Below are 13,144 nucleotides of genomic sequence, written 5' to 3'. Positions count from 1 at the left end.
CAAAGATGGTATTTGTAATATAGTCAGTGACAAAGATGGTATTTGTAGTATAGTCAGTGACATGGATGGCATTTGTAGTATAGTCAGCGACAAAGATGGCATTTGTAGTACAGTGAGTGATATAGATGGTATTGTCAGTGATATAGATGGTATTTGTAGTATAGTCAGTGACAAAGATGGTATTTGTAGTATAGTCGGTGACATAGATGGTATTTGTAGTATAGTCAGTGACAAAGATGGTATTCGTAGTATAGTCCATGATAGAGATGGTATTCGTAGTATTAATTGAGTGATATAGATGGTATTTGTAGTACAGTGAGTGATATAGATGGTATTCGTAGTATAGAGTGATATAGATGGTATTCGTAGTATAGCGAGTGATATAGATGGTATTCGTAGTATAGTGAGTCATATAGATGGTATTTGTAGTACAGTGAGTGATATAGATGGTATTTGTAGTATGGTCAGTGATATAGATGGTATTCGTAGTATAGTCCATGATAGAGATGGTATTCGTAGTATTAATTGAGTGATATAGATGGTATTTGTAGTACAGCGAGTGATATAGATGGTATTCGTAGTATAGTGAGTGATATAGATGGTATTCGTAGTATAGTGAGTCATATAGATGGTATTTGTAGTACAGCGAGTGATATAGATGGTATTTGTAGTATAGTCCGTAAAATAGATGGTATTTATAGTGTCGTCCGTGACAAAGATGGCTACGGCTTCCCCTTCGCTCCCACCTTTGTTCATATGTGTTCTGTACCATCCTCCAAACAGTGATGACTCCATTTAAATTTGACAAAGATGGACCTCTGGCTACGACTTCCTCTCCGCTCCCACCTTTTGTTCATATGTGCTCTGTGCCGTCCTCCAAACAGTGATGACTCCATTTACATTTCGCTGTCTGACAACATGGACCAACTTCTATCCACTCATCCCAACGCTCTCTTCCTCATATGTGGCGACTGTCATCATGCCAGCTGGATGGGTGTGGGTTCCTCTCTCACCAGCCATGGCACCTCAGCAAAGGGCTTCTGCGACTCATTAGGACTCACACAATCTGTCAATTTCCCAACCCGGATCTCAATCAATTGAGTATCTTCTCTTCTAGACTTGTTTATGACAAACTTCCCTGCAAATGTCTGCTGCTCTTCTTCTGCTCCAATTGGTTCTTCTGATCATGTGCTTGTTAAAGTGGACATCTCTCTGGCCATTCTCAGAGAGCCTCCTCAGCGCCGATGAGTCTGGCATTTCACTCAGGCTGACTGGCACGGTCTGCAAGCAGCCATCAATCATCTGAACTGGTCTCCCATCTCTACTGCCTCTGACATCAATTCTTCCTGGGAATTCTTCCAAAGCAAACTGCTCTCCCTCATGCACAGATTTATCCCATCTCGTCTTCAGTTGGCTTACCCTTCCTCCCGTCCATGGTACACTGAATCTTGTGGTGAGGCAGTTGCCCTGAAACAACTTGCCTTTGCCTCTTGGAAGGCAAATCCAACTGAAGGCAATCTCAGTTCCTTCCACCAAGTTCGGAACAAGTGTGTGTCTACCCTCAGGAGTGCCAGGAAGCACTATCTCTCCACACTCAAGAATGAACTCTCAAACCTGTCTCCTTCCTCCAAATCCTGGTGGCGTCTGCTCAAATCAGTTTCTGGTGTTTGTTCCCCCTCCATCCCCTCCCTCACCTCAAATGGCTACACAGTCGACACTGCACGTGACAAAGCCGAATCCCTCAACTCTGTGTTTGCCTCAAAATCTTGTGTCCCAAACCCATCTTTCTCTCCACGCACCATACCCAGTCGAACCAAACTGCTCCTGGACTCTGTGTCCTTCTCTCCTGACAAGGTGGAGAAGTTTTTGTCAAACCTCGACTCCGATTCTGCAACTGGACCAGATGGCATCAGCCTACGTGTCCTAAAATCCTGCTCTGCCGCTCTATCTCACCCTCTCTCTTTTCTTTTCACCCTCTCTTTTGCTCAAGGTCATCTGCCAGCATCTTGGAAATCAGCAAACATTACCTCTTTACACAAAAAATGTGCAAAAACAGATCCTTGCAACTACAGACCAATCAGCCTGCTTCAAATTATCAGCAAAGTCATGGAATCCATAATTGCTTCGGATATCAAATCCTTCCTCTTCTCCAATGGCTTGATCTCCGATCATCAATTTGGATTCAGACCAGGTCATTCTACTCTGGACATGTTTATTCTGCTGTCTCGACAATGGATGGAGGTCTTCAATGCCAAACAGGAAATCAGAGCTGTCTCACTTGACATATCACGTGCCTTCGATACGTTCTGGCACCCAGCTCTGCTCACCAAACTCTCCTCCTATGGTATCCATGGAAATCTCCATGCATGGCTTGCGGACTTCCTCTCTGGTCGTAGTCAACATGTGGCCCTGAATGGATTTCTCTAATCTCCCCCTTCCTGTTCTGGCTGGAGTTCCCCAAGGTAGTGTTCTGGGCCCTGTGCTTTTTCTTGTCTTCATCAATGATCTCTCCGACTCTCTGGAAAATCCTTTCTATCTCTTGGCTGATGTCTACACTCTCTGCCGCTCCATTCCTCATCCCTCAGATCAGCAGTCTGCACCCTCCTCACTCTCTGCAGACCTGGACAAAATCAAACAAGTGGAACATGTCTTTCAATCCTGACAAATTTCACACTCTTACCATGTCTCTCCGAAAAGACCGACTGGAAAACCCTCCCATCTACTTTCTCAACAATTCTCTCCAAGAAGTTCTGTCGCTCAAGCTTTTGGTTCTCACTAACTGCCATGATCTTTCTTGGGAAAACCACATCTCCAAGCTGGCCTCCAAAGCCAGTCGCCGACTGGGCATCCTCCGTCGTGCGAAGTCCTTCCTTAGCACACCTGAGCTCCTCACCACATACAAGGCTTTCATCCGCAGCTCAATGGAGTACTGTTCCCCCCCTCTGGGCCGGTGCTCCTGCCTCACACCTAGCTCGGCTTCACGCTGTTGAAACCAAAGCTTTCAGATTCATTGGAATCTCCTGCGATGAAGCTAACTCCGAGGGCCTTTCACTCACTCACCTCAGGCAGGTTGGTGGTCTTTCTGTCTTCCACCGACTCGTCTTCGGCCTTGCTCCCCCAGCTCTCTCTGTGCTCTGTCCCCCAAATATTCCTGCAGGTCGCACAAGATCTGCCAGCAACCCTCTTATGGTTAAACTGCCAAAATCTAGGCTCTCTGCTCACCTTCAATCTTTCATTCCCCTTTTCTCCCACCTCTGGAACAAACTCCCCCACTCCCTTCAATCGCACTCCCCCCTCCAGGTCTTTAAAACAGCTGTTCACCACCATCTCTTATCTTCCCCCATCCAAAACCTTGATCTTTTCTACCCCTGCTAATTCAACCCAAATACACTTTTTTGAAATTCCAACTTATTTCCTGGAAGTCCTTGCAGTGTCCATATGTTTTAAACCTCTACCACCTCCCCCCCAAGCCCTCTCCCTCCCACAGTTCTCTCAATGTCCCTGCTCTCAAATGTTGTGTTTGTGTCCTTCCCCCTCTCTCCCCATCTTGTCTACCGCTCCGCTTATTTTGTGTTTGATGTGTCGGTTTGACTTTTTGTGTGATTAATGTCAGCTCTTTCATGAGCCTCGATCTTGTATACAAAAAACAAAAAAAAAAAAAAAAGGTATTTGTTGTATCGTGAGTGATATAGATGGTATTTGTAGTATAGTGAGTGACATAGATGGTATTTGTGGTATAGTGAGTGATATAGATGGTATTTGTAGTATAGTGAGTGATATAGATGGTATTTTTAGTATAGTGAGTGGTATAGATGGTATTTGTAGTATAGTGAGTGATATAGATGGTATTTGTAGTATAGTGAGTGGTATAGATGGTATTTGTAGTATAGTGAGTGATATAGATGGTATTTGTGGGATAGTGAGTGATATAGATGGTATTTGTAGTATTGTGAGTGATATAGATGGTATTTGTAGTATAGCGAGTGATATAGATGGTATTTGTAGTATAGTGAGTGACAGATGGTATTTGTAGTATAGTGAGTGACATAGATGGTATTTGTAGTATAGTAAGTGATATAGATGGTATTTGTAGTATAGTGAGTGACATAGATGGTATTTGGAGTATAGTGAGTGACATAGATGGTATTTCTAGTATAGTGAGTAACATTGATGGTATTTATAGTATAGTGAGTGACATAGATGGTATTTGTCGTATAGCGAGTGATATAGATGGTATTTGTAGTATAGTGAGTGACATAGATGGTATTTGAAGTATAGTGAGTGATATAGATGATAGTTGTAGTATAGTGAGTGACATAGATGGTATTTGTAGTATAGTGAGTGATATAGATGGTATTTGTAGTATAGTGAGTGACATCGATGTTATTTGTAGTATAGTCCGTGATATACAGACTTGGCATTTAATATGGATTATATATATTTTTCTTGACTTTGGTTTACTTCCTGAACTCAGTATATCAATCTGGTGAGTTTCTTTTACCCTTCGGTGATGTCTTTGTTGAAAGAACCATGTCACTGATTGTATTTCGCAGCAAGAAGTCAATAACAGGATTATATCACAGGTGGCGTGACAAAATGTAAGGACAGGTACATTTGACGATTGGCTTCACAATCGGGTATATAAGGGTTGTTGCGTTCTGTATTAGTGGAAAACAACTGCTGCACGTCTACAAAAGTTATTGCCACTTCCTCTGGAGATGGTCCGTCAACTTGACAATGCTGTTTGTTATGGAGTGGTGGCTTTACGAAATTCTGGCATGAAACAGCGTGCTAATGCTCGGCAGTATCGCATCACTCAAGGTCAGGTGTCAAAGATCCTGAAACGAAATGCGCAGAGGGGTGTCCCTACTCCAATACCGAGGCCAGGACGTCCACGCAGAACCACAAGGAGAGATGATCGCCAGCTGCACCGGTTAGTCTGCAATGGCCGTACCAAGTCAGCTAATCCGCTACGGGCTGAGTGGCAGCAACTGACAAATGTGCCTGTATCCAGAAGGCTGGTCAACCAACGACTGGTTCAAGCAGGCTATCGTGGCAGGCATCCCCTGAGAAAGCCACGCCTGACCAGACAACACAGCCAGCGCCGATTGCAGTGGGCCAGAGAGCACCGTCAATGGCAGCCAGGTCACTGGAATCACGTGACCTTCAGTGACGAGTCTAGATTTCTGGTCTATCGTCAAGATGGCCGCGTCCAAGTGCACAGACAAGTGCATGAAGCCCACAACGAAGATTGTATAGTGCCAAGAGTCCAAGCTGGAGGTGGTGGTGTGACCGTTTGGGCTGCTTTTCATGCAGGGGGCAAAACTGACCTGGTTGTTCTGAATGAAAACCAGAACCAGTTCAAGTACAGGGTCATTCTGGAAGAAACATTGCTTCCATTTGCTCATGCTGCGTTTCGAGGAAACTTAGTCTTCCAAAATGACAATGCACGGCCTCATCGTGCTCGCATGATCAAACACTTTCTTGCTGACCGTGGTGTACAGCATATGGAGTGGCCTGCCATGTCCCCGTATATGAATCCGATAGAGAACTTGTGGGCAGAATTAACGCGTCAAATCGACCACCCGGACCAGCAGCCGACCTCTGTGCGTGAATTGCAGCAGGCTATTGTCACTGCACGGCAAGCGATTCCTGTCCAAATCTTGGCAAATCTCGTTAACAGCATGCCTCAACGTGTACGTGCTCTCCTGAATGCTCGTAGGGGTTACACGAAGTACTGAACTGTAATTTTACTGTCCGTAATCCCAGTCATAATTTAGCTTTTGTTTTTGTTGAAATTTTTTTTGGCGAATGTGCAAAATATAGAGATACTTCTGGAAAACGTACAGAAGTTTAACACAGTACTGTCTGTGAATTGAGTTCGATATCAGTTTACATCACTTTCAAGGATCAATTTATTTGCTTCGAAATGTCAAATGTGGTTTTTGTTTCTTTTAAAGGTCACATTAACAAAATCTAGAATAATTTCAACATAATTCCAATGAACTTTTGGTTCTAAGTCAACTTGAAAAGTCAGTTCACCCCCACATAAAAAATATTCCATATTAAATGCCAAGTCTGTAGATGGTATTTGTAGTATAGTGAGTGACATAGATGGTATTTGTAGTATCGTGAGTGATATAGATGGTATTTGTAGTATAGTGAGTGATATAGATGGTATTTGTAGTATAGTGAGTGATATAGATGGTATTTGTAGTATAGTGAGTGATATAGATGGTATTTGTAGTATAGTCAGTGATATCGATGGTATTTGTAGTATAGTCAGTGATATAGGTGGTATTTGTAGTAAATCAGTGATACTGATAAAGATGGTATTTGTAGTATAGTGAGTGACATAGATGGTATTTGTAGTATAGTGAGTGATATAGATGGTATTTGTAGTATAGCGAGTGATATAGATGGTATTTGTAGTAAATCAGTGATACTGATACAGATGGTATTTGTAGTATAGTGAGTGATATAGATGGTATTTGTAGTATAGTGAGTGATATAGATGGTATTTGTAGTATAGTGAGTGATATAGATGGTATTTGTAGTATACTGTATAGTATAGTGAGTGATATCGATGATATTTGTAGTAAATCAGTGATACTGATACAGATGGTATTTGTAGTATAGTGAGTGATATAGATGGTATTTGTGGTATAGTGAGTGATATAGATGGTATTTGTAGTATACTGTATAGTATAGTGAGTGATATCGATGATATTTGTAGTAAATCAGTGATACTGATACAGATGGTATTTGTAGTATAGCGAGTGATATAGATGGTATTTGTAGTATAGCGAGTGATATAGATGGTATTTGTAGTATAGTGTGTGATATAGATGGTATTTGTGGTATAGTGAGTGATATAGATGGTATTTGTAGTATATTGTATAGTATAGTGAGTGATATCGATGATATTTGTAGTAAATCAGTGATACTGATACAGATGGTATTTGTAGTATAGCGAGTGATATAGATGGTATTTGTAGTATAGCGAGTGATATAGATGGTATTTGTAGTATAGTGAGTGATATAGATGGTATTTGTAGTATAGTGTGTGATATAGATGGTATTTGTAGTATATTGTATAGTATAGCGAGTGATATCGATGATATTTGTAGTAAATCAGTGATACTGATACAGATGGTATTTGTAGTATAGCGAGTGATATAGATGGTATTTGTAGTATAGTGAGTGACATAGATGGTATTTGTAGTATAGTGAGTGATATAGATGGTATTTGTGGTATAGTGAGTGATATAGATGGTATTTGTAGTATATTGTATAGTATAGTGAGTGATATCGATGATATTTGTAGTAAATCAGTGATACTGATACAGATGGTATTTGTAGTATAGTGAGTGATATAGATGGTATTTGTAGTATAGTGAGTGATATAGATGGTATTTGTAGTATATTGTATAGTATAGTGAGTGATATCGATGATATTTGTAGTAAATCAGTGATACTGATACAGATGGTATTTGTAGTATAGTGAGTGATATAGATGGTATTTGTAGTATAGTGAGTGATATAGATGGTATTTGTAGTATACTGTATAGTATAGTGAGTAATATCGATGATATTTGTAGTAAATCAGTGATACTGATACAGATGGTATTTGTAGTATAGTGAGTGATATAGATGGTATTTGTGGTATAGTGAGTGATATAGATGGTATTTGTAGTATATTGTATAGTATAGTGAGTGATATCGATGATATTTGTAGTAAATCAGTGATACTGATACAGATGGTATTTGTAGTATAGTGAGTGATATAGATGGTATTTGTAGTATAGTGAGTGATATAGATGGTATTTGTAGTATACTGTATAGTATAGTGAGTGATATCGATGATATTTGTAGTAAATCAGTGATACTGATACAGATGGTATTTGTAGTATAGTGAGTGATATAGATGGTATTTGTAGTATAGTGAGTGATATAGATGGTATTTGTAGTATACTGTATAGTATAGTGAGTGATATCGATGATATTTGTAGTAAATCAGTGATACTGATACAGATGGTATTTGTAGTATAGTGAGTGATATAGATGGTATTTGTAGTATAGTGAGTGACATAGATGGTATTTGTAGTATACTGTATAGTATAGTGAGTGATATCGATGATATTTGTAGTAAATCAGTGATACTGATACAGATGGTATTTGTCGTATAGTGAGTGATATAGATGGTATTTGTGGTATAGTGAGTGATATAGATGATATTTGTAGTATACTGTATAGTATAGTGAGTGATATCGATGATATTTGTAGTAAATCAGTGATACTGATACAGATGGTATTTGTAGTATAGTGAGTGATATAGATGGTATTTGTAGTATAGTGAGTGATATAGATGGTATTTGTAGTATACTGTATAGTATAGTGAGTGATATCGATGATATTTGTAGTAAATCAGTGATACTGATACAGATGGTATTTGTAGTATAGGGAGTGATATAGATGGTATTTGTAGTATAGTGAGTGATATAGATGGTATTTGTGGTATAGTGAATGATATAGATGGTATTTGTAGTAAATCACAATCACATCAGTCATATTTTACCTCACGTACCATGTAAAAAGAAATGTTAACAAAACTCACCAAGTTCTTTCATAATCTCCTTCCCAGCGCTTCGTTCGTTCGCCTTCCTCCTCCATTATCGTCTAAAGTGTTCAGTTGACGAGGATTTCACGACGTCTTCACCAAATATAATAGAAACTGGACAAACAACCGTCACAACAAACTCGAAAGGGGAGGAGTAAACGCGCGATGTAGCCCGGAAATGAATTTTACCACTTCCGGAGCAGCTGCACAGTAACTTAAATCACTACTTTATTTTGTTCGATTTCGCCGATTTAAATCTAATAATTAGTATTTTTACGTTTCCATCTTTGTTCCAAAACACGTGTTTTTATTTTATCGTGTAATTCGTCACATTTAATTTTAATCAACATGAAGAATCAATCTACATATTATGTACGCAAAGTCGCACATCTGTCGAACTCCGCTCCTCATGACACGTGTTTACCTGGGCCGTGATGCCATTATCGTTCCTCACTCTCGACTTCAACACAGGAGTCATTAGGAACATCAAAACACCTTTTTAAATACCGAACGACAAGCGAAGCAACACAGGTCTCGCTCGCTTTTGACTCACCTGGGATTCAAACCACCCTCCTCGCAGACTCGGTGTCCCCATGAGTTTTTCAGGATGATGGGTATTACCTGGACTTTGTGGAGTTTTTCAGGATGACGAATATCCCTGGATTTTGAGGAGTTTTTCAGGATGATGGGTATTACCTGGACTTTGTGGAGTTTTTCAGGATGACAGGTATTATCTGGATTTTGAGGAGTTTTTCAGGATGATGGGTATTACCTGGGTTTTGTGGAGTTTTTCAGGATGATGGGTATTACCTGGACTTTGTGGAGTTTTTTCAGGATGATGGGTTTTACCTGGACTTTGTGGAGTTTTTCAGGATGATGGGTATTACCTGGATTTTGAGGAGTTTTTCAGGATGATGGGTATTACCTGGGTTTTGTGGAGTTTTTCAAGGATGATGGGTATTACCTGGGTTTTGTGGAGCTTTTTCAGGCTGACAGGTTTTACCTGGACTTTGTGGAGTTTTTCAGGATGATGGGTATTACCTGGGTTTTGTGGAGTTTTTCAGGATGATGGGTATTACCTGGACTTTGTGGAGTTTTTTCAGGATGATGGGTATTACCTGGACTTTGTGGAGTTTTTCAGGATGACGGATATCCCTGGGTTTTGTGGAGTTTTTCAAGGATGATGGGTATTACCTGGACTTTGTGGAGTTTTTCAGGATGACGGATATCCCTGGGTTTTGTGGAGTTTTTCAGGATGACGGGTATTACCTGGATTTTGTGGAGTTTTTCAGGATGATGGGTATTACCTGGGTTTTGTGGAGTTTTTCAGGATGATGGGTATTACCTGGACTTTGTGGAGTTTTTTCAGGATGATGGGTATTACCTGGACTTTGTGGAGTTTTTCAGGATGACGGATATCCTGGGTTTTGTGGAGTTTTTCAAGGATGATGGGTATTACCTGGACTTTGTGGAGTTTTTCAGGATGACGGATATCCCTGGGTTTTGTGGAGTTTTTTCAGGATGACAGGTTTTACCTGGACTTTGTGGAGTTTTTCAGGATGACGGGTATTACCTGGATTTTGTGGAGTTTTTCAGGATGATGGGTATTACCTGGGTTTTGTGGAGTTTTTCAGGATGATGGGTATTACCTGGACTTTGTGGAGTTTTTTCAGGATGATGGGTATTACCTGGACTTTGTGGAGTTTTTCAGGATGACGGATATCCCTGGGTTTTGTGGAGTTTTTCAAGGATGATGGGTATTACCTAGACTTTGTGGAGTTTTTCAGGATGACGGATATCCCTGGGTTTTGTGGAGTTTTTCAGGATGATGGGTATTACCTGGACTTTTTCAGGATGATGGGTATCTACCTGGATTTTGAGGAGTTTTTCAGGATGATGGGTATTACCTGGACTTTGTGGAGTTTTTTTTAGGATGACGGGTTTTACCTGGACTTTGTGGAGTTTTTCTGGACGGGTATTACCTGGATTTTGAGGAGTTTTTCAGGATGATGGGTATTACCTGGGTTTTGTGGAGTTTTTCAAGGATGATGGGTATTACCTGGGCTTTGTGGAGTTTTTCAGGATGACGGATATCCCTGGGTTTTGTGGAGTTTTTCAGGATGATGGGTATTACCTGGACTTTGTGGAGTTTTTCAGGATGATGGATGTCCCTGGGTTTTGTGGTTTTTCAGGATGATGGGTATTACCTGGACTTTGTGGAGTTTTTCAGGATGATGGGTATTTATTCCTGAGAAAGCTTAGAGACAGGTGTGTGTACCTGTAGACCATTTTGTCAGCCCTGTAAATAAATACACAGAAAGATGCTTCTGCAGAAACATTGTTTTTATAATTATGGAAAATGAGAACTTCATCTGTAAAAATAAGTTGCAGAATTTACTCCGTAATACAAAATATGTTGAAAACACGTAATAATAATAATAATAATAATTCATTTATTTTGTATAGCGCTTTTCCAGAAGCCCAAAGGCGCTTTGACAGAGTGGAAAACATAATGCATAACAATACATGAAAACAACAATTGCAAAAAGACAAGAATCAAGAAAACAAACAGCAGCGATATACGGCATATATATAAGACAAGAATCAAAAAGACAAGACAAGAATCAATAGGGAAATATTTAAAGCAAAAGGAGGGAGAAGGAGAAGAGATAGTCAGGGGTTAAATGCTGTGGGTTGAATGTTGAATGCAGCGTTGAACAGGTGGGTCTTTAGTGGTGTTTTGAATGTGGTGAGTGAGGAGGAGTCTCTGATGGTGTGAGGTAGTGAGTTCCAGAGGGTGGGAGCAGCGATGGAGAAGGCCCTGTCCCCCCAGGATCTGAATTTGGTCCGGATGGAGGGGGTCAGGAGGTTGGTACCAGCAGAGCGGAGGTTGCGGGTGGGAGTGTGTCTGGAGAGGAGGTCAGCCAGGTAGGATGGGGCCAGGTTATGGAGGGCTTTGTATGTCAAGAGGAGGATTTTGTACTGGATTCTCTGGGGGATGGGGAGCCAGTGAAGCTTGTAAAGGACGGGGGTGATGTGGTCACGGGTCCGGGAATGAGTGAGTAGACGGGCAGCGGAGTTCTGAATGTATTGGAGTTTATTGGTGATTTTTGAGGGTGAACCATAGAGGAGGCTATTGCAGTAGTCCAGACGGGAGGTGATGAAGGCGTGGATGAGGGTTTCTGCAGCCGTGGAGGAGAGGGATGAGCGGAGACGGGCAATGTTTTTCAAGTGAAAGAAGGCTGACTTTGTGATCTGTTTAGTGTATTTGTCGAAGGAAAGGGTTTGGTCAAAGATGACGCCAAGATTCCGGATGTGAGGGGAGGTGGATACTGGGATACCGTCGATGTTGAGGGCAAAGTTATGGGTGGATTTTGTGAGCGTTTTTGGGCCAATGATGATTATTTCAGATTTATCACAGTTAAGCTTGAGGAAGTTGATTTGAAGCCAGGATTTTATTTCAGTGATGCAGTTTGTCAGGATAGAGTGGGTGTCGGTGGAGACGGACTTGGTGGAGATGAAAAGCTGGATGTCATCGGCGAAGCAGTGGAATTGGAGACCATGACGGCGGATTAAGTGACCGAGCGGGGACAGGTAAAGGATGAAGAGGAGGGGGCCAAGAACTGAACCTTGGGGGACACCTTGGGGGAGGGGAGCAGTGGGGGATTTGCAGTTATTGATGGAGATGAACTGGCATCTGTCAGAGAGGTATGATTTAATCCAAGAGAGGGCAGTGCCGGTGACGTTAAAGGTGGATTCAAGTCGGGTGAGGAGGATAGTGTGATCGATGGTGTCAAAGGCAGCGCTGAGGTCGAGGAGGACGAGAATGTTGAGGTTGCCAGCGTCAGAGGAGAGGAGAAGGTCGTTGGTGATTTTGAGGAGAGCAGTTTCAGTACTGTGGTTGGAGCGGAATCCGGATTGGAATGTTTCATACAAGTTATTGGCAGAGAGATGATGTTTGAGTTGAGTGGCTACAGCGCGTTCCAAAACTTTTGACAGAAAGGGTAGGTTGGAGATGGGTCTGAAGTTGTTTAGGGTGTCAGGGTTTAGACCAGGTTTTTTTAGAATGGGGGTAACAGCAGCAATTTTGAGGGAAGGTGGGACGATGCCTGTAGACAGGGAGGAGTTTATTGTTGCAATGATAAGTGGAGAGAGAGCAGGGAGGGAGGCTTTGACAAAGCTGGAGGGGATGGGGTCAAGAGTGCAGGTGGCAGTTTTCATTCCTATGAGGAGTTCAGAGAGGTCAGTAGGAGAGATTGGGGAGAACCGAGACAGGGGATGGCAGGACAAGGGGGGGCAGGTGGTTGGAGGGGGAGCGGGTGCGGCGGTGGTCAAGCTGTTGTAGATGTTGTCAATTTTGCGTTGGAAGAAAGAGAGGAAGGAGATGCAGTTGTCTACTGTGAATGACTGGGTGGTGGTGTTCAGGGGGCGGAGGAGTTTGTTTATTGTCGAGAAGAGTGCTTTTGGGTTTCCGGAGCCAGAGTGGATAATTTGAGAGTAGTAGGCAGAGCGGGCGCGGGAGAG

At 41.7% G+C, this 13,144-nt stretch overlaps 1 protein-coding gene across 1 annotated transcript in view; it reads right to left on the bottom strand.

The window, feature by feature from the left end:
* Window positions 1-8,792, bottom strand: part of LOC137436380 (general transcription factor IIH subunit 2) — a 76,412-nt gene extending 67,620 nt beyond the window's left edge. The window contains exon 1 of the mRNA XM_068130100.2: window positions 8,618-8,792. Within this exon, the coding sequence (XP_067986201.1) occupies window positions 8,618-8,673 (56 nt within the window). The 5' untranslated portion in view covers window positions 8,674-8,792. The remainder of the gene's footprint in view (window positions 1-8,617) is intronic.
* Window positions 8,793-13,144: the final 4,352 nt, after the last annotated feature.

Source organism: Myxine glutinosa, chromosome 11 (assembly GCF_964187855.1).
Source record: "Myxine glutinosa chromosome 11, kmMyxGlut1.1, whole genome shotgun sequence".
NCBI classification, from domain to species: Eukaryota; Metazoa; Chordata; class Myxini; order Myxiniformes; family Myxinidae; genus Myxine; species Myxine glutinosa.
Note: the sequence above shows the minus strand (reverse complement) of the source record. Positions and strands in the feature narration are given on the sequence as shown.